Below are 20148 nucleotides of genomic sequence, written 5' to 3' on the forward strand. Positions count from 1 at the left end.
TGAAAGAAATCCTACAAAAATTACTCAGATTGTCAAAAAAGTAGTTGAGGACATAACAAACTACAGCGATCAAGGGCTATAGAATAATATCACACTGACAATAGATTTTAGTCAACTGAATGTTTGTTTGTACCAACACATTTTAATGTTCTAATGCTTTGAGGGATCCTGCAAAGTATAATGTGCATGCATGTTTTTTTTTTTCTTTTATATCATGCTGTCTACATTGTGCGTGAGAATGAAAACTCATTCTTATTTATTAATTCCTTTTCTCTCCAGCAAATCTTAAAATCTTCTGGTAGGTATGGAAATATTTAGAAATGCTAACTTTAGTTAGGAGCACATCATCTTTTTACTATACCTAGAACGTTTTTGGAAGGTGTAAAGTTTATATAGTTTAGAGCAGTCATCCTCAACCAGCGTTCATCCAAAGGTTCCTAAACAGTGGTTGATGATACCTGCTTAGTTCTGGGGAAACACTGCTTGGTGAAGCCAGCTGCATGACTCTAATAATGGTTTTATCTGTCTTTAAGGATAGGTATTGTAGCCACCACTGTAAGGGAGGACATTCTTTTCACTGGGCACAAGTTTACCAGGCATTTCCCCACTGACCACCAATGAACTAGTTTTAGCAGGGGTTCAATGGGATATGCAAATACTTTTTATTATGTGAGTTCATCAGGGGTAAAAAAAAATTAAGAAAGGCTTGTTTTGTATTTTAATATTTTTTTTAGGTTTTTAACATAGAAATGTAATATATACAATAAACAAACACAACATATTTGCAATGCGAACTAAAAGTATAAAATGGTTCCAGCATTAACGTCCTTTAGAGACGCTGGTATACAAACCTAATTTGTTTAAAATAAATGACAAAAGACAAAGGCAAGTAGAAACAACAACTTGAGAAAGAAACAGTCTCAAACTTCAATCAGCATTACATAAGAACAAAACAAAAACATAACAAAAATGATTAGAGCTGAATAATTCCACTTATTAAGATCCCTGCCCTTAATCAAATTTCTCAACTTGAGTTATAACTATGAGTTAACTCGATTCAGAAAATGGTGTTTCAAGTAAGCTGAGTGCAACTATTAACATATATAAAAAGGATCTGGAACTGATCAGCTCAAAGAATAGTAAAGAGAAGGGGGGGGGGGTGTAGACTATTAGGGTAGGATATACTCATACAGATTATACCCCTTATGGATAATAGAGCAAAATATTTGGGAATATATGATTTCCAGGGATCCAATTTTCTAATTTATCATTTAAAATTCTACTGAGTCTGTCATAGACCATTGTTCAGTTTAGCTTAATTGTAACTGGATCTAGCGGAATGTCCACCTTGTTCCATGCTTTCGCTAAGGAAATTTGCACGGCCATTAAGATGAGATTAATCAACTTTTTAGGAATGAGAGGGCATAGACTGGTCAGTTTTACTAAATAAAGCACTTCCCAAGAATTTAGGTATCTGTATTTGGACAATCTCAGATAATAGTTTGAAAACTGCTGACCAGTAGTTTTGTGCCTTCAGACATGACCAGCAAGTACGTTCCATCGTATCCTGAGCCTTACATCCCCTGAAACATAGCGGTGAGGCAGTGGACTGCTATGCGATCTGGGACTAGGCACCATCTAAGTATTACCTTGAAGTTGGCTTTGATTGTGGCCAAATTCATTGAAACCTTAAAAAGAGCCAAAGCAGTGTCATTCTATTCCTCCTGTTCCCAAACCTGACAGAAAGGCTCATTTTAAATCACGTCAAATGATAGTTTTTCGTACTGTCTACACCAGACTATCAGAAATTAGATTGAAGAATATTGCAGCTAATTTTTGAAATTTGAGGCATACAGCATCCAGTTCCTTGTTTGGACTTCCATAGAATAATAGATGAAATTTAAATGATTGCTATAGATAAGAGCTCAGCTTTTTATCAGGTATTTCTCTTTTATAAGGGCAATAATATAATATATAATCAATATATAATTAAAACACATCATAAACTTGTAAGCTTTATTTCATGGGAGTTTATACCATTCTTGTCCCAGCACTTTGGATTTGGGCAACAAAGACAATTCTTCTTTTTGATATACCACAGGGTTTTTGTTGCCTGGCACTTAAAAGGAATGTAAGTTTCAAAGCTAGACAGGCAGTGTATTCTTCTCTGCTCCCTGTAGATTTGCTATACCAGAAAGTAGTATTATGTTCTTGTTATACAAAAATTTCAAATAATAAATCTGGATTACTGTTTGGTATACCCATTCGATATGACACATATTCAGTTTAAATGCAGTTATGATCTGCATACACAAGCATTGTAATCAGTTTGAATGTACAAAATTTTTTTTTTATTTATAAAAAAAATACTTTTATTATGTTTGGTTCAAGTAACTACAAGTTGTCTATATCAGTATTTTTGCAGAGCAAATTCATCATCTTATAAAATTAACATCCAGAATGTCCACGGGCCAGTTGTATTTCCCTAGCCTGTAAGTAGTATTGAAAATCCAATTTCCTCTATAGTGAAAAAGTCAAAAAAATATTTCTTTCTTTCTAAGGACATCCAAATCACCCAACCCTTTCCTCTCCAGCCTAACTGTCCTTGGCCTGCCCATTTCATTGATTGGCTTTCAGTCATGGAGGCTCAGTAGTACACGTGGGCTTCACTTTTGTGCATATTTTATCACACAGCTTGCTTGCACATAGACTAAGCCTATTTATTTTCAATTGACTGTCTACACATAGGAAGCAAAAGGAGTGCACTCCAAAACGCGTTAGTTCTGTATATGTGTGCCAGGGTGCCATTTAAATGTCATGAAATAAATGACACCGAAATGCATATATATATATCTATTATGCATTAACCTATGTTGTGGTTACACATAACAAAATAAATAAATCACTGTGTTACATACATTTAAAAAAAATGAATTCTCTAAACAAATAAAATGTCTAAAAGCAGTAGTAATTGATTTTGCTGAACTGGCCTTCATTATGACCTAGTAACTATTTTGAGAGCGTTTTTTTCTATAGGAGAAATTACCGGATCATAGTGAATTGATGGTCAATATTCTGTGTAATATATTTTAGGCTGTCTAAATGGATGCATTGAGTAGAGAACTGACAGATATTTTAACACAGATTGACTACATCAGATACATAGGCAGCATTGCTCAGGATAAATGCAAATGTTTACCCTCTCCCCTACTTTCACTTGTCTATTTTTCCATGATTTGTTTCCCTAATGCTTATCCATTTTGTTCATTGTTCTCAAATGAACAATGGAAAATTGTACATCAATTCCCAATCCCATATTTTCAGGCCAAAAAAAAAATCTTTTGGTGGGAAGGAGGTATGTTCTTTGGTGTGCCACCAAAGGAAATGACAGTGGTCATTTAATCAAATAGGGATATTAGTCTATGACATTGATAGGAACATTGCATTGTGAGCTTCTCTGAAGGACAGGTAATGGCAGGACTTTAGCCCTGTAAAGCACTGGGTTATTTATCAGCAATATATAAATATATATTACTAACAGGCTTCTGCAGACCTGGTAGAAATTTAGGCAAAGTTTAGAAAGTTGCCCTTCTGCCTTCACTGGATCTTTAGATGAATAGAATTGAAGCTTACATACTTCATATTGGTTTCTAAGGCACAATGTTGTTCCTTTACCAATTTATGGACCCCTTGTGTTATACGATCAAAAATGTTTTAATTCTCATTTCAGCCTTGCTGTCGTTTGCATCCTATTTCCATCAAAGGATTAATGGTTTAAATGAATTAAAACTAAAATGATGAATCATAAAAGATCAACATAAATAACTAACAAGTTTAGAGACTTTCTTCTGATGAGTGTATATTTCTTTTCTTTTTTTAACTGCAAAGAATTCAAACCTTCTGACGGCTGTTTTGGTATTTTATTTCCTCGTTTTGCTTTAGTTTGCTTATTTTGCTGTGCATGTTGTTTATGGGACTTTAGATTAGTCATCGCTTGCTTGTTGCCTTGTTTTTTTCTCTTTGCTTGCTCTTTTTGAAGACACCTGTGGGGCGTAATGAGAAGCAGGGGGTATCATTGCTGTGTGGTTATGTGAGTACTTACAATGTGTATTATATTGTCTGTATACTTGACTAATGTCCGTCTTTTACATCATCATTGAAACAGTTGGGTCTGTTCTTATGCATGAGGCGTCTTTTTTGTGTGATGCATTTTGTATTGTTATATGTACATTGTATAATTATGTGTGAGGAAAGCAAATGAAAGCAATTTTATGCACAGGTTAATAATATGAAACATACCTAATATTGTCATTATTCAGCGAATTTCCGGTTTGATAATTTGGATATTTTTTTATAGCCGTAGAATTTAGCTTCAGAATTGCACGCTAATACATTTAAATTTGCAGCTTAACCTAGCATTTGTGGTGGTCTGTAAGTCATTATTGTTACATAGTGATCCTTAAAACAGAGATACAAGGACAGTGATCTGGTCTGTCATCTGTAACTGTGGGGAGGTGGAAAGCATCTATATTACCCCCACACCCCTTATACAATAGGAAAAGTTTTGGAAAATACATACTATTGTGCTCATCAGGCTCACAAGATGGATTAACATTGATATGTTCCCACAGACAACTGCTAATCATTAAGATAAGATAATTAAAGGTAGCAAGGAAGGATTCATTGAATCTTAAATAGTCAACCAGTAACTGTAGCATTTTTAAAAGTTTAGAGGTTTTTGTATATGTTTGCTGAAAAATGAAACTCTGTGGCCAAACAACAGAATTCTCTATATCGCCGAGAGCATGTAGAATGCCAGAGGCTCCTGTAAAATTTTAATCTTGAATCTGCATAGATTACCTGTAGCCACAAAAAGATGACTATAGAAAAAAACTAGATTAAAACTCAGCACATGTTCATAGTATCTGGGCTAACTGTTCCTGTATGGGAAATTAGCCCATTGTTGTTATTGTTTAATTGGCCTAGACAACGAAATACACAACTTTCCTCACACAGTTTATTTGTTGTGTGTAGAACCTGTTTGAACAAAGGTTGAATCTCCTGTGTACCTTGCAGGCCCATGAAGCAGAAGAGGAGGCCAGGATGAATCCAGAGCTCGGTGATCGGGTCAAGCAGCTGGACAAAGAGGTGTCTTACTACAGGGAAGAGTGCAGCAAAGCACAGGCTGAGGTGGACAGGCTGCTGCAGATACTAAAAGAAGTGGAAAACGAGAAGAATGATAAAGACAAGCAAATAGCTGAGCTTGAAAGGTAATGTGTTCTTTCAGAATTTACTGAATGATTATTGGTGGCTGTTGGGATGTTTATGTTTGTACCCAAGGAACAGTTACAGGGCTAGTGAAAGCTAACGTTATTTCTAATAAAAGATCATTCTCAACAAATCTCCAGGTTGCCTTTAAATGTTTCCATTCGTACTGTTGGGTGTGGTGGGCTCTGGTTGTGTAGAAGGGAACTAATAGTGATCAGCCAAGCAGCTATGCACTCATGAGTTCACTCTCTATATAGTGGCATGTTTTAGAGGCTGATTGGATCATAGTTTACAGGTTTAAATTTTAATGCAGGTAAATAGTGAACCCTACATAAGCAAGATGGTCCAGGGAGTGCACTTTCATGGTGCCAAAATCACTTCTAACATTTCAGTCCAGACTGGTTTAAAAAAACAATACATTGTCAAGTTTATGGACAGTCCTATTCCAATTCTATAAACTTACTTTGCATTGTTAATTCTACTTTTATTTCAACATGGAATTAGACTTAAAAAAAACATTGTAATTATTGACCTAAATAAATTAATAGTTTACCTTTTTCATCTTTTATCTACCAACTTTTTAATAAATGTTTATCTCCCCCACTTGATCTCTTGAAGCTCCAATATCTCCTATTACTATGTAAAGCTGTTCAGGTGTAAACTTCTTCCCCCTTTCTCCTACCCCCTCTTTTATAGGTCTCGCACGTATGATGAGCACGGTTGCTTTTAGGTCATCCAAACCATGCCCTTTAGTGCAACTAGATATCCATAGATTCAAGAGGCAAAACATTTGTTATTGTTGTCCAGAATTCCCTGTGTCTGGAGAACCTATGCAGCAGGGTAAACATTTGCAAATATGTTAGAGCAGTGTTTTTTAACCAAGGTTTCATAGAACCTTGGGGTTTCTCCAGAAATTGCTAGAAGTTCCTTGGGCCATAAACAGTTTGTGTCTATCAGGTCAGTTTTACTGACACCCATGATCTTTTTGGCTATCTGTAAGAGTGTTTTTCCCAATGGCCAGCAATGTAAGAGACATTCTTCCTACTGACCACTCCACTAATATACTGTAAACTGTGGATATAATAATTATAGCGGGGGTCCCCTGAAGGCCTGAAAATAATTTCAAGGGTTCCCTCGTTGAGGAAAGGCTGTGTTAGATTGACTATATAAATGAGATAATATAAAAGGTAGTCAAAAGATTTTTACTTTCGCTTTAAAATTGCCTCTGTGGTTAAGCCCATAAACAACTTAATTTTAAAATAACATTGGCCGTACACCTTTGTCTTTGCATGAACCTGCAGATTGCTCTGACCGGTTGGAGAAAGAGGCTTTTATTCATTTGAAGTCTGCAGTTTTTTTTCTGTCCCCCGAAGATAGTACTTCTCAGTTTTCACGTGGAAGTATGGAAATTCCCTAAACAGTGAGAAGTTCAGGTCAATGGGAAGTACAGTGCTAATACTGTCCCTGTAGGTATAACGGGTGTGATTTTAGCACTTTAGGATATGATGTGCGAGCAGAGTAAACTTGGCTAACCCCTGCTTTCTAATCTTAACACATTGTTCGGACTTCAACAAATAGTGTGATGCATTTTGATAGTACCTAACCTTATGCGTGATACAATATCACTGCCTACAAGGGACTATTAAAACAGAAAACATTTTAAAATCTGTCTTGTGTATCGTGATAAAAATGGGATTTTCTTTTTTAATGTAACATTTTTAACATTTACAGATGTATTTCAAAATATTGTATCCAATTCTTTTTTTAACACGTTATCACATTCTTGTCTATACTGTTTTTGAGTATGCTGATAGGCAACACTCCTAATATTTTGTTCTGTTACAAATGGCTCAGTCCCCCAAAAACTGATGTCATAAATTTTGGGTGGTTCGAGCAGTTTGAGTTATTTACCGGCTTTTTATAATTATTAGGGGCTTTAATGAGCAGATACAGTACCTTCACCGTGTTCTCGTTTCCAGTTACCTACTAGAGCCATGATAACTGGGTTTCCTACCTTCAGGTCTATATTTGCTTTATGGTTACATTACAGAGGCCATTTTGTTAGCTGCAACCAAAGGAGGGGAAACATATATGAGTGTATCTAGATGCTTCAAGGAAACAACCCACTTATGAATTCCCAAACAGAAAATAAAAATCCAATGGACTTTTTTGACTATTAGAATCCACCTATAAAATAAATATCAGCTTTAGGAGGACTGAATTCTTGGAATATTGGAGGACTTTGGGTTGCTGGAGGTATTTGGCAGGTGTATCTTTATTCATTACAGAAGATCTGGGTGCCTGCATTTTAATGTCCTCCTACAATATAACAAATAAACACAACCTTTTTTTAATTTTTTGAATACAGAGCACATTTTGAAATGTGTGTGTGCCACTATTAAAGATTTCTCCTCATTTTCCGCCACATCACCACTATTGTCACCTGGAGACTATTGTCACCTAAGATAAATGGAAAAACAAATCTCATAAGGGTTTTACCTAACCCTACTGCACCCAAAATGACAAAAATCACTTTAGGGGCCTCTTATACTTCTTTTTAAATTTGGGTACTCAAGGGAATGTGTAGCAAGAGACTGTTCATGAAATGTTTTGTTATATGACATTAATTAACAGTAGGTAAGTGTATTTGTCTAATGTATCCTTGTTTATCTTTCTGTTATTTTGGGGATTTTTCAGTTATGGGTGAGTAAACTGATTGCTCTTTTTTATGGTAATGACTTGCATGGGAAATAGCTATACAACATATTGAATGCCAAAAAGCATGATGCCATTTCTTTCTCATCTGACAGCAGTAATACAGATTACTTTGTGCATTTTTTATGAAATCTTGAAACTAAGAAAAAAAATATCATTATCATCATGACTTATAGCATTTAAAATGATAAATGTGGGCTATTGTAAGCCCTGTGTGTAATTATTCTACTCCAGTTCAGTCAATTTTTTTTGGAAACCACACTCATCTTGCACTTCATTAACTTTATATTTTAAAACAAATTTATCCGTGTACTTATTCATTTGTAATAAGTCCTTTAAATAAAGCAGTTTGGGAAAAAATGGTTTTAGTACCATTTGCTAGTATGCCCATGATACAAACAGGGTAGAAATTGGTTGGTTGCTATAGCCAATTCAGACATCTAAATGCTAACATTTTGTAAGATTAACATACAATATGCCTACATATGTTGCACATGCTATCTATTGATGCCACTATAAACCTCAGCCCTGTCTATGTTATTATTTGAATCAAGTTAACATGTGCCTCCCTTGATGCACACATGCTTTATTATATTTTTGATCTCCTAGCACAAAGGTAATCTCTCATTACTCATTTTTTTATAGCCAAATGCTATGCTGGTTTTGTACAATGGTGGAATGTTAAGCATTTTGCAGCTTGTGATACAGGGAATGCTTCTCTAAGTTTCCCTAGCATACAGCTCTACTTGTTACAAGGCCAATCATACTGCTTTAACTGAGGCTGAGTGATGGTCGGCACTATGATCCTTGCTGTCCATGGTTGAAGGTATCTAAGAAGAGATGCTATGCACGTGGTCCACATTTATGAAAGTGTCTTACATGAAAACTGTTTGCAATCCTAAAAGCCATTGTTAGTATTGAAGGTAACAATTTATATCTGACTGATGGCTGTGAGTAACACGTTTTAGACACCAGATGGCCTTGTGGATCAAGGTGTTACTGCTTTACTACCAGAACAGCATTATTTTCCCACAATCATACTTGTTTTTATTTAGTAAGGGATCTTCCTTAGAATCAATATGCATTGCAAGGCCTTTCCAAAATTTTTAATTTTATTTTCATCAAATACCTACATTCTGGTTGGTAAATCTAAAAGTGTGTGTATAACTCTATGTACCGTGCATGGTCTGCATAAAGCCAAACTTCCACTAAGCTGGAAGGTCCTTCTAAGTAAGTTTATTATATGTAGGTGAAAAGGTACCTGTAACAGTGAAAATTACAATAATCCTTACCCTATCTCTGTCATTAGCATTGTTGGGCATGACTTTACCGTTGTTTTGGATATTTTGGAAGAGTATCTTCTCATAAAATGTCGCCTGCTGTGCACGACTTGCAATGATACATTTAATATGAATCATTGAGGACTAAAATATGGGAACTGCAATTTATGATGTGTGTGCAAAAGGTTCAAGCATAGGGATGGTCATTGTAGAACTATCTAGATAAAGAATACTTGACTTGCAATAAGTATGCCAGATGACGGTTCAGCCTCTGCTGGCTGCACATTGATTCCAGCAGAGACCCAGAAGACAATCGCAAAGCCCGAAGCTTACAAATCTAACTCTAGCTGTAGTTTTGGATGTAGAAGAGCAGCATTATACCTTATGTCAGGATACCTTATGTCAGGAAACCAATAAAGAGCCAGAAAGTAAAGAGAAGTATTTCTAATAGTGATGCATACAGCACTCATTTTTCTAATGAAGGTTTTAAACCTTCATACCCTGATAATTTTTTTTCTGTCCTATTTGTGGGATATTTCCCTTCAATTCCTGTTCTGTTCAATACCCAATAAATAGGAAGTATAGACATTTTTTATTCTTATTCTGTCTCTCACTCATCAAAGAGACAGGAGATGTTGTAGAAACCTAATGGATATTCAGTCTCCTGCACATTTTTTCTAAACCAGTTGGCTGGTTAACTGGCTACAGTTTAACTTTCATGTTGCATATGACAGTTCCAATATTTCGATCCTCATTGGTTTACCTAGGAGCTGCACTGGAAAAGCTTCTGTATTTTTAGTCTTTTTGACTCGCTTTTATAAGTGAATGAAAGTGTCCATGTGCACATACCATTGATAAAGTTGTCATAGGCCTCCTAGCAGTAGTGGGTATCGTTGTCTGTAGAAGATCTAGCCATCCTCAGTTAAGGCCAACTGAGGATGGCTAGATCTGCTAATATGAAATAACTGATTTGTGTATCTGCCAAAAAATTAATTACGTGCAGCTATCTTGTAATCCGGGTGCTCCTGTCAGCTGATTGTCCACTTGTGATGGCTGTCCTTTTCCCAATCGTATGGTTGCTGTATAGGGGATTATGAGAGTGTGATATAATGGGAAATGCTTACACTAGTTGTGTTCAAAATATACTTGGTGACCTAGGAATAATGTTATTTTTTGTTATTCTGAAGATATAATAAAGAATGGGCTTCAAGCTGAAGTTTTGTAAGAGCATGGGAGACTAGTTTGTTATTGGTATCTGGGTCCTTTTTTGTATGGTTTTTATTGAAGATTTGGAAATCAACACAATAAACAAAACAGTAAGACAAAATTATAATAGACATATTGCTATATACAAAACAAATACACTAACGCATCCAATACAGAAAGCAATAACACTATCATTGCCGGTATCTGGGTCGTTGATGGAAATTTCTCTTCATTTCCTGTGCTGGTGGTTTATAGTTATGAGGATTGAAAGTTAGATCCCTTTAGGAACTCAAATTACTATAACTTTTTTGTGTTACAATAAGGAAATGTTGTCAACTGCATTTGCTATCTGAAAAGATTTATTCTTTTATCCTGTCTTGGTGACTGGTAGTATTGGCTTTTCATTGGGCCTGTCTGTAATAGGAACCTAAGAACTTATGTAATGCTCCATTTTCTTCTCTTTGGGAGAGATATGATTTTGGACCAAGCAATGTCTTGATGTTTTTGTTTCTTAGAAGAGCAACAAGTTCACTCTAATGAGGCATACAGGCTGCTTAATGTGCTCCTGTTCTTTAATGAATATGATGTATTTACTACTACCATTTGATAACACTGATTGCCAGTGATCACTGTGTGCCAGTATGGTCATGCGATAGGAATGTGAACCAGGGCAGGTCATGTGATGGGAATGTGAACGGGAGTAGGTCATGTGATGGAAATGTGAACGGGAGTAGGTCATGTGATGGAAATGTGAACAGGAGTAGGTCATGTGATAGGAATGTGAACGGGAGTAAGTTATGTGGCCCCGGTACAGGAAGTACCTGGTATTTTTCTTTTTTTCTACTGGCTGAACGAAACATCAGACATTTAAAGGAAAGGTAAGTATAAACAACTGACGGGGCTGTCATTTAGGTGAAAATATTGCTTTGCTCTACATAGGCAAAGCACAGGTTCACTTCAAGGCTTCTTTTTAACAGATTGACTGTATCTACAGTCATTGACTGAGTCAGAATATTTATGATTGGCTAGCGTATACCCTAAACATATCCAATTTTTTATTATCATTAAAGCCTTAGGAAAAAAGGCTGGACTTTGATGCTTTCAAAGATGACATACTTTGTATATATATGGATTCTTTATACAGGTGGATACCACAAAATCATCTATCTTTTGTAAAATCAAAGCATACAACAAGCTCCCTGACATGTAATTTTCATGTAAATATTTAGCGTTGGCTTTGCTTTATTACGGGAATCAGCTTTGACGGCACATTGTTCCTGACATGTTCTCACGAGAGAAGAATTATCCTGGAACGTGTAAGCCGGCTATTTATAGTTGTGGAGCCTGTGGTAGGCAATTCAGTTCTACCTGGGAATAATTAATAGCATCTAATGTGTAGAAGTGCAATCTGCCGTTACATTAGCTTTGAACTGGCACCATTAAACAGGATACCAGTCTATTCTGCACAACTCTCCCATTTGTTTTTGTCCTTTTATATTTAAAGTCACATCAAAGTTATGTTTATGTGCAGAAAGCATTCTTGGTCTGATTAAACACCTTTCCTGACAGCAATCTGGAAGAGAGATGGATAAGTTTATTTATCACGTCTGTACACCGTGTAGTGATTGCAGACGTCCAGGGGATTGCTGTGCAAAACTTCCATTATAAACCTTCCATAAACTTACAAAATCCATCATATTTATGCTTGTTTCTCTGCTGTACAAATATCCACATCACAAGAACACTTTTGATGTATTGTTGAAGGAGTAAAAATAAGACGATTGTGTAGATTGCCCATGTAAATTCTGTGCACGAAAGCTAATTCTAATTACCCAAACAAATCTTAAATAAAAGAAATTATTTTTAATTTGCTGTGTATCTTACATTGAAGTTAGAAATTTCACACAATTGTAGCTTCACTGAGACTAAACTGTTTGTGATTTATTGATGTCTATAGTGAATTCTTAGCACTCAGATCTTAATGAGGTTTACATTACTATTGTCTTAAAAGGAATCTAGAACCAAGAAGAAGCCTTTAATATATTGCAGATTACCAGCCCTTGGATGTGGTAGTTGCATTAAAAAAAAAAAGAAAAAGGCTTTTTTTTCTACTTTTCATTTTATTTTTTATTTTTTTACTACAGTAAATTTACTACGTTTACTACAGTTGTTGCTTGTTTTGCCTAAACATCCCTCAGATTGGGTTAAGCATATGTTTAGCCAACAGAATTTAATGGTCGGCTTTTGTTGTTGTTGGTTAACAAGGAAAGCATTATCGAGATGCTCTTAAAAGTACAAGCGGGCAAGTGGGTTGCTGCAGACCACTGGGTACATTCGCTGTAAGTTCAATGTAAGAGGAAATGGTTGTAAGAATTTTAATTGATTGGTGGTGGGAATCGGTTCCCGCGTCGTCCTGGTATGCCGGGTGGCTCCATCTTCGCCTCTTCTGCCTGGTTCTTCTTCCTACGTCTCCCAATGCAGGCGTGAGATCGGGTGACGTAGGTTGGAAAAAAACTTGCAGGTCTCACTGCGCATGCGGGAGATCCACAAATTTTTCTCTTTTCACGAAAAGGCTCGCATCTCGGGCATGCGCAGAAGGAGCACCCAAGAGCCTCCTGGGATGCGTGACGTAGGTATCCCAGGAGGCTTTGTGCTCCCATTCATTGGATCGAGAATTAGGAAGCGGTGCTGCACCAAAAAAAAGGGTGTTGTACTAAACAAACATAATTTTTCCCTTGCATAAAATGGTTGCCAATCCTTACATAAAAACATATTTTGTTTCTAAAAAGGTTCTATGATACATTGTACTGATTTAGTTGTTAATTTCTGTGATTTTTTCTAACAAAACATTTTCTAACAAAACTCCTCATGCTCATTTGACTGTTCAGTCCTCCAATTACCCTGTGATTCAGAGACCCTTCATGCTTCTGTGACCCTTTACACCCCAGTAACCCTCAAATGACCCTGCATTGCTGTATTTCCCGTTACTGATTTTTGCTTGTTCCTGACTACACTTTCTTTCTTTGTGGCCTGAATGTTGACTTGTCTCTAAATCTGATTTTGCCTGTAATTTTCTTGCTTTGCTCAGCTGACTTTGACACTAGTGTGTCGGGGGGTGCACGATCTGCTAATAAAGTCCAGCATTCCCTGTTGGGTTCTCTGATGATTTTTTGGTGGTATGCTTTGACTATGTACCTTGGACATTTTTATGGATCAAATCTTTGTCTGAGCTATACTACAAATGTTCTACTGCCTGGACCGGCCTTCTTCTGGTAGATCTGGACTCCTTTTCATGAATTAGATAACACAATAATTTATAATGTTAAAGGCAATCACATGTTGATAATTTGCTTGTCATGGTTCCCATTGTAGCACTGATTAGCTTTACTTTTAAAAAGTCATATTACAGGACAGTTTCAGAATATGCTCAGTTATGTATGGATTACCTCTCTCAACAGATCTTCACAGTAGTATAACTGGGAGAGTTCCCAGTTCTGGGGATTATCCATGGCTGTCCAGTGTTATAGTCAACTTATTCTTGTGTTTGCATTCAGTAATCACCAGTGATAAGATAATTCAGAAAAGCTTGCTTGATTAGTTCAAATCATTAAACACTGCTATCACTTTGACCCAGGGGAGTCGTATATGAATAATTACTGCCAATTCTTGTAGGTGAATGAGCTTTAAATGGACAGAAAATGTATCTCATCCCTTGAAGCCCTGGTTGACAGATTGTAGTAGACAGTTCTGTATGATGTAAGTATGGGGCTCCCAGTCCTCCCACTCACAGGGGCCATGTAGCAAGACAAATAATGGTTCCTTAATGAATTTGATTTATTTATATACTGATAACAAGCATTTCTTTCTCTCTTTTTTAACATATTCCTGAGTTGAATATACATTTACCTTACTAGAAGTAGTGTTCAATTTTTTATTAGTACATGTAAAATAATAGAATTTTATAGTATGTAAACCCTATTTCTCAAATCCTTAAAAAAAACTGTAACAAAAGGATATAATTTTAAAATAAATTTTCAATTTTTCTTAATGCCTTAAATAAAAAAATACCTAGTATCCTGATATGAATGTCCTGGTTCAGACATTTCCTGTCTTTGGGTGGCAATCCTGTTTCACCCAGTTGTTCTCTTGTCCTGTCACCCTGTCATATGGGCTCTTTATAAGGAGTACCAAAAAATATTTTACGTATGTCAGGATTATTTGAAAACAATACAGTACCAAACAATGTTTGCTGCTAATACAAATGTGCTTTAAATGCCAATTTTTATGGTTTAAACAGAATTTTGGATTCCAACTCTACTGGAGTTTATAAGTGCACAATTTATATAATTTATGTACCAAATGTTTAGATCCATTAAAAGTAGCTGTGGTCATCTTTTAAAGTTTATTTGATTTAGTTATGCTTGCCTTTGCTGGAGGCATAGTACCTGATTTAATAAGGCTCATCAAGGCAGGAGAGGATACACTTTCATCAGTGAAGCTGGGTGATCCAGCAAACCTGAAATGGATCTAATCCAGGATTGAAAACATTTGATAATGAATAGCAAATGACATTTAAGAAATACATTTTAGGTTTGTTGGATCGCCCAGCTTCACTGATGAAAGTGCATCCTCTCCATCTTTGGAGAGCTTCAATAAATCAAGCCCATAGTGTTTGCTGTGTTTAAGAGTGATGGGCTTGGAGGGTCACCCATGGATCCTCAGCCTTAGTTATTCCAATCACAGACTTGACCAAACAGTGTTGCATTGTATGGTGTCTGGCAGGGTTTCTAGATTAAATAAATGGATAAAAAGAACTACACATTTTTTTTATATACAGTTATGTTACCATACCTGTATGGTATGCTCACCAAACATTCTTAAACAAATATATCCAGTATTTTATGCCTGATAAGTACTTGTTTTCTTCAGTTCTAACAAAGCTATCCAAGAACTGATGGACGCCATTGCTGACCCATCACAAGATTCTAGATTTTACTGTCTGTATTTCCTCACTCAATGACTTTTATAGCCTACTCTGGGTTGGCATGCACCGTAAATATCAACAGACTGATACACAAGAGAATAGGCATTAATCAGAATGAGACAGGTCTTTTAAAGTGTTTAACACATGTTTGTTTTAAGTTGCCATTTTTATTTCATGTCGCCTTTTATTAGGCTTTTGTGTGTTTAGAAAGCAAGGCATATTATATCGCACTAGACAAATACTGAGGACAAATGAGATTTAGTGCAGAAAGTCAGTCTCTGCAGGGCACAATCATTGTCTTTCTTTTCTTGAATTTGTGCAGATTATCTAAACACAGTGGAGCCTTCTTAAAGTAGAAGGTATGTGTACTCTCCACATGCATCACAGATTCAGAGCAATTATGGATTATTTTCCCATTTCAGAATATTGGGTTAAGCCACATATATCTTTCTTTTATGCCTCTTTGTGGACAACTGTATACCCCAAATTGCTTTTTCTTTGTACAAATACAGCTCATTATAATAAATCCATTCATTCCAGGAGTCGTACAGTTGTTTTAGGCTAAGTGTTTGTGTGGGTTTCCTCCGGGTACTCCGGTTTCCTTCCACATTCCCAAAACATGCGGTAAGGTTAATTGGCTTCCCTCCAAATTGACCTTAGACTGTGGTAATGACATATGACTATGGTAGGGGCATTAGAATGTGAGCCTCTTTAAGAGACAGTTAGTGACATGACTTAGCTTTTTTTTTAAAACACTGCATATATGTTGGGGCTATATAAATACAAGTTAATAATAATATTACAGTGATTATTACCAATGCATAAAAAATCAGTGTAATTAAACCATGGCATCTACTGAGTCGGGTTTATGAACCATCACAAAAACACAACTAAATAGGTTGCTGACTTTATTGACATAGGTATTGAAGCCCAAAATCTTTGATTACTATTATGCTGAAAGCTATAAAGACTGCGTCCTGTACAGTCTGTCACTGGATGTGGAAAACAAACTTTACTTGGTGCAAGTTTAAGTACTTCTCTGTAGCAGTTTCACTGTCTTGCAGCTGAGTTTGGACAGTTGCCTGGCCCTGAGCACTATTAGTGGTCACGTTTCTGCCCTTTCTATCTTGTCTTAGAGAGCACTGACCTCTAACTCTTTGATTAGGTCCTTTGTACAGGGAAACTCTGAAATATACAGTATACTGAAGTTGGTACATACATATATATACCTTCACCACGGGCAAGCATCACTAAATCCACTAAACTTTAAAGGGTGAGCACAGCTTGTTGTGGTTCAGGTTATTAGAGTGTTAATCTCTGACACTGCTTCTTTCAGAAAGACATATCCACGTTTTTTTTCAGGATGGTTCTTGTAATGATGCTCCAGCTCCTATTAACCATCTCCAGGTGGCTCAGGGTCTAACTAAAGTTCTAATGGAATGGGTCCCACCCTGTAAAGGCACAACTAATCAAACTGCTAGGGCTGTGGCCCCTGGCTGGTGACGCGAGATTACCTTGGGCGCAGAGTCTAAGTGTTTCACGGTTTTCACCAGAGCACCCTGCAAGGGATATTGGGCCAGTGACCCTAATAGCTACCGGACTGCTTTGCTGCGGGAAAACACCAGGTCACAGCCCCCAGGCTCCCCCCACCAGGAGTGAGCGGGGCAAAGGGCTTCAGTGTAGGAACAACGCAGATCAGGCATGACAGCAGGAGGTATAGTGCAGGCGGACTGATGGACAGAGCAGGCAGCAGACAGGGCAAAGTCAGGTAACAGGCTGTAGACAAACACGGAGGGTCCAAACAAACAACTAGCTGGGAGAGGAAATGCACTGAGGATCCAGCAACTAGAGCCTGGAATCAGGGAGATAAAAGTACAGCTAGCAGCTGATAGCAGGACAAGGTTGGAACCAGGAACTACTCTGCTCATTAACTGCTCGCATTTCCTGAAATACCCTTCAGCTGAGCACAACCTCAGAGAAAGTGAAGGGGATCCTAAAAAAAGGTATATCTTTGCACAGCTAAAGGGAAGCTGAGGATGCTGCATGCTGCTGAACAGATGATCTGCGGGTGGAGTGGTAACACAGACCTTTGACCACCACTTGGGCTTCATGTTATCAAGCATCTGTTTCCCACATAACTATTCACAAAGCTGCCACCTGGTCTTCTGTTCATATGTGCTGTAAGTTCTCCCAGGTGGATATCAACACCTAATGTATTACCAGCTTTAGGTGTAGGTCCGTAGGTGGCTCTTTGAGCTGGTGACAATCCTCAGTTCTGTTGTCTTTTTTTTTTTTTTTTTGGGGGGGGGGGGGGGGTAAACTTTTGCTGTGTCATCACCTACTCAGTTGAACAGCTTTTGGAAATTCTGAAGGTGAAATGCTTTCTGTGTCCCTCACTGGACAATAAAGAGAATAGGCTTTTTGTACTTAACATAATATCCTTTGTAGTCCATTGATGGGCACATGTCCTATTACTCCATGTTAATGATCATCATATTTTTTGTACTGCTTTGCAACAAATTTGAGAAAGGCTAGATTGGGAAAAATAACCTGGACTGGCAAGTGACAACTTTGTTTGTTGTGACAATGCTGTTGTCGACAAGTGGACAAGGTAGTTTTAGATTGAATTGGCACAAACAAATTAAAACCCAACTCCAGATACCAGTTACAGAAACACTTTCTTAACTATAAAAATTAAATTCGGCTATTGTAAGTGTCATATGGTTTGTCAGAAACCTTTTTTTTATGTCATTTCTGACAAACTACATGAAATTATATATATATATAAATTATATATATATATATATATATATATATATATATATATTATATATATATATATATATATATATATAATATATATATATATATATATATATATATATATATATATATATATATAAAAAAAAAAAGAATATCTACAATTTAACTATAGAGATGCTTTAATGTGGTATATATCAAATACCTTAGTATAGAGTTCTTTTTTCATAAGTTTGTTTGTCAAAATGTTGAAATATCTGATTCATTTTACAGTAGGAATTCTGCTAAAATCTGAGGGCTGATTTTTCAGTTTCACTTTAAAACCTTGTACTTTTCTGCCTAGCCAGATGGGAACTTGAGAAGCTTACTTTGGAGGGGATTCTAGTGCTTTTAATATTTTATCATCAACCCTAATATATACATTACCAGATGTTTGGCACCACAGTTTTCTCTTTCACTACAGCTGACATAAAAGTGGCTGTCATTTAAGGGGCTTGGGGTATTTCCATAAAGAGATTACTTGGCTATAGAGCAGTAAATGGGCTTATCGTGTATGCTAATTGTGTCCCTGGATATTTGGCCGCAGCTATTAAATAATAAGTGGCAAGCCTGACTTTTACATAAATCCGCTAATGTATTCCCCTTTGAATATTTGTCATATTCTGTCCCACTAAATCTCCTTGTTACATGATGTTGAATAATGACCAGCTCCAAAATGTTTTATCAAGAATACATGTAAAGCTTAAAAATGTTGAATGTTAAAATGTATCAACACGGGATAGAGACGAGGGCTACTGGGTGCCTCAGATATGGATGAATGTTATATACATTCTTCCTTGCTTTAAAGGGCAACTCTGGGCATCTCTTAAAAGTTTAGTAATCTTGACCTATAAACATTTAAAGGGCATTGTGGTGAGCAAGTCAACTCATCTTAATTTTAACCTGCACTTTATGTTTCAAACTGCAGCCAGATTTAACAGTTTTTTTTGGTGCTTCTTGTGGGTTGACAAAAATGTATTTATATAGTGCTAATATACTATGCAGTGCTGTACAAAATCCATAGTCATATCACTGACTGTCCCTCAGTGGGGCTCACAATCTGCCATAGTCGTATGTCATTAACGCAGTCTAAGGTCAATTTTGAGGAGAATCCAATTAATCGAACTGTATGTTTTTGGAATGTGGGTGGAAATTGTAGTGTTCAGAGGAAACTCACATAAACATGTGGAAAATGTACAAACTCCTTGCAGATAGTGTCGTGGCTGATATTTGAACCAAGAAACCAGCACTGCTGCAAAAGCAAGATTGCTAGCCACTGAGCCAACTATGCTGTCACATAGTTTTAATTAAAGTTGAAAAGGTGCGACAGTGACCCCCCATCACCCTTTTTCTTTTACTACTGACAATGGATGAGCCACTTAGAATGCCTGCTAATAATTCTTGTGTCTGTATGTACAAATGCAGGTCATTTCAGGTGCATTAAGCACAAATATAAGTTCAGTTTAAGATTTTTCTGAGATGAGTAGGGTAATGGGTGCCTTTACACTTCAGCTGACCTTCTTCTATCCTGCATTTGGCTTTTTTCTAAGCTGCATCATGTGCTTCAAAGCTGCTTCTGCAATTATTTAACTTATATTTTAGGAAGTTCTGACATTAAAAAAAACACATGCAAATAGATCATTAAAGAGCTCCCTTTATTCAGAGTTACTTGATTTGTTAAGGCTTCCCGGAAACTTGTTCAGTGGGTTTTTAAGATAGGGTTATATTGATTTCCCCCAAAAAAGATGAACAGTTTCCCCAAGGGCTGGTAGCCTTGGAGCTTTTAAGGTTTAAGAGCTGATCTCTAGGGGTCCTAAGCAATGTAAAAGTAAAGAAGCACTTTAATATTGTGAACAGCTTTTTAAATAAGAAATTATGAAACTAGAGTGTATCTAC

General features: G+C 36.6%; 1 protein-coding gene across 10 annotated transcripts in view; it reads left to right on the top strand.

Annotated features, from left to right (window-relative positions):
* ERC2 (ELKS/RAB6-interacting/CAST family member 2) overlaps positions 1-20148 on the top strand; it is a 574412-nt gene that overhangs the window by 194073 nt on the left and 360191 nt on the right. For 6 of the 10 annotated variants that reach the window (XM_072420915.1, XM_072420917.1, XM_072420918.1 and 3 more), the window contains 2 exons: positions 4040-4090; positions 5077-5270. In XM_072420915.1, coding sequence (XP_072277016.1) covers positions 4040-4090; positions 5077-5270 — 245 coding nt within the window. The remainder of the gene's footprint in view (positions 1-4039; positions 4091-5076; positions 5271-20148) is intronic. The other 4 variants (XM_072420919.1, XM_072420922.1, XM_072420924.1 and 1 more) reach the window with 1 other exon arrangement.

The sequence above is a fragment of the Pyxicephalus adspersus genome, chromosome 8 (genome assembly GCF_032062135.1).
Source record: "Pyxicephalus adspersus chromosome 8, UCB_Pads_2.0, whole genome shotgun sequence".
Lineage (NCBI taxonomy): Eukaryota > Metazoa > Chordata > Amphibia > Anura > Pyxicephalidae > Pyxicephalus > Pyxicephalus adspersus.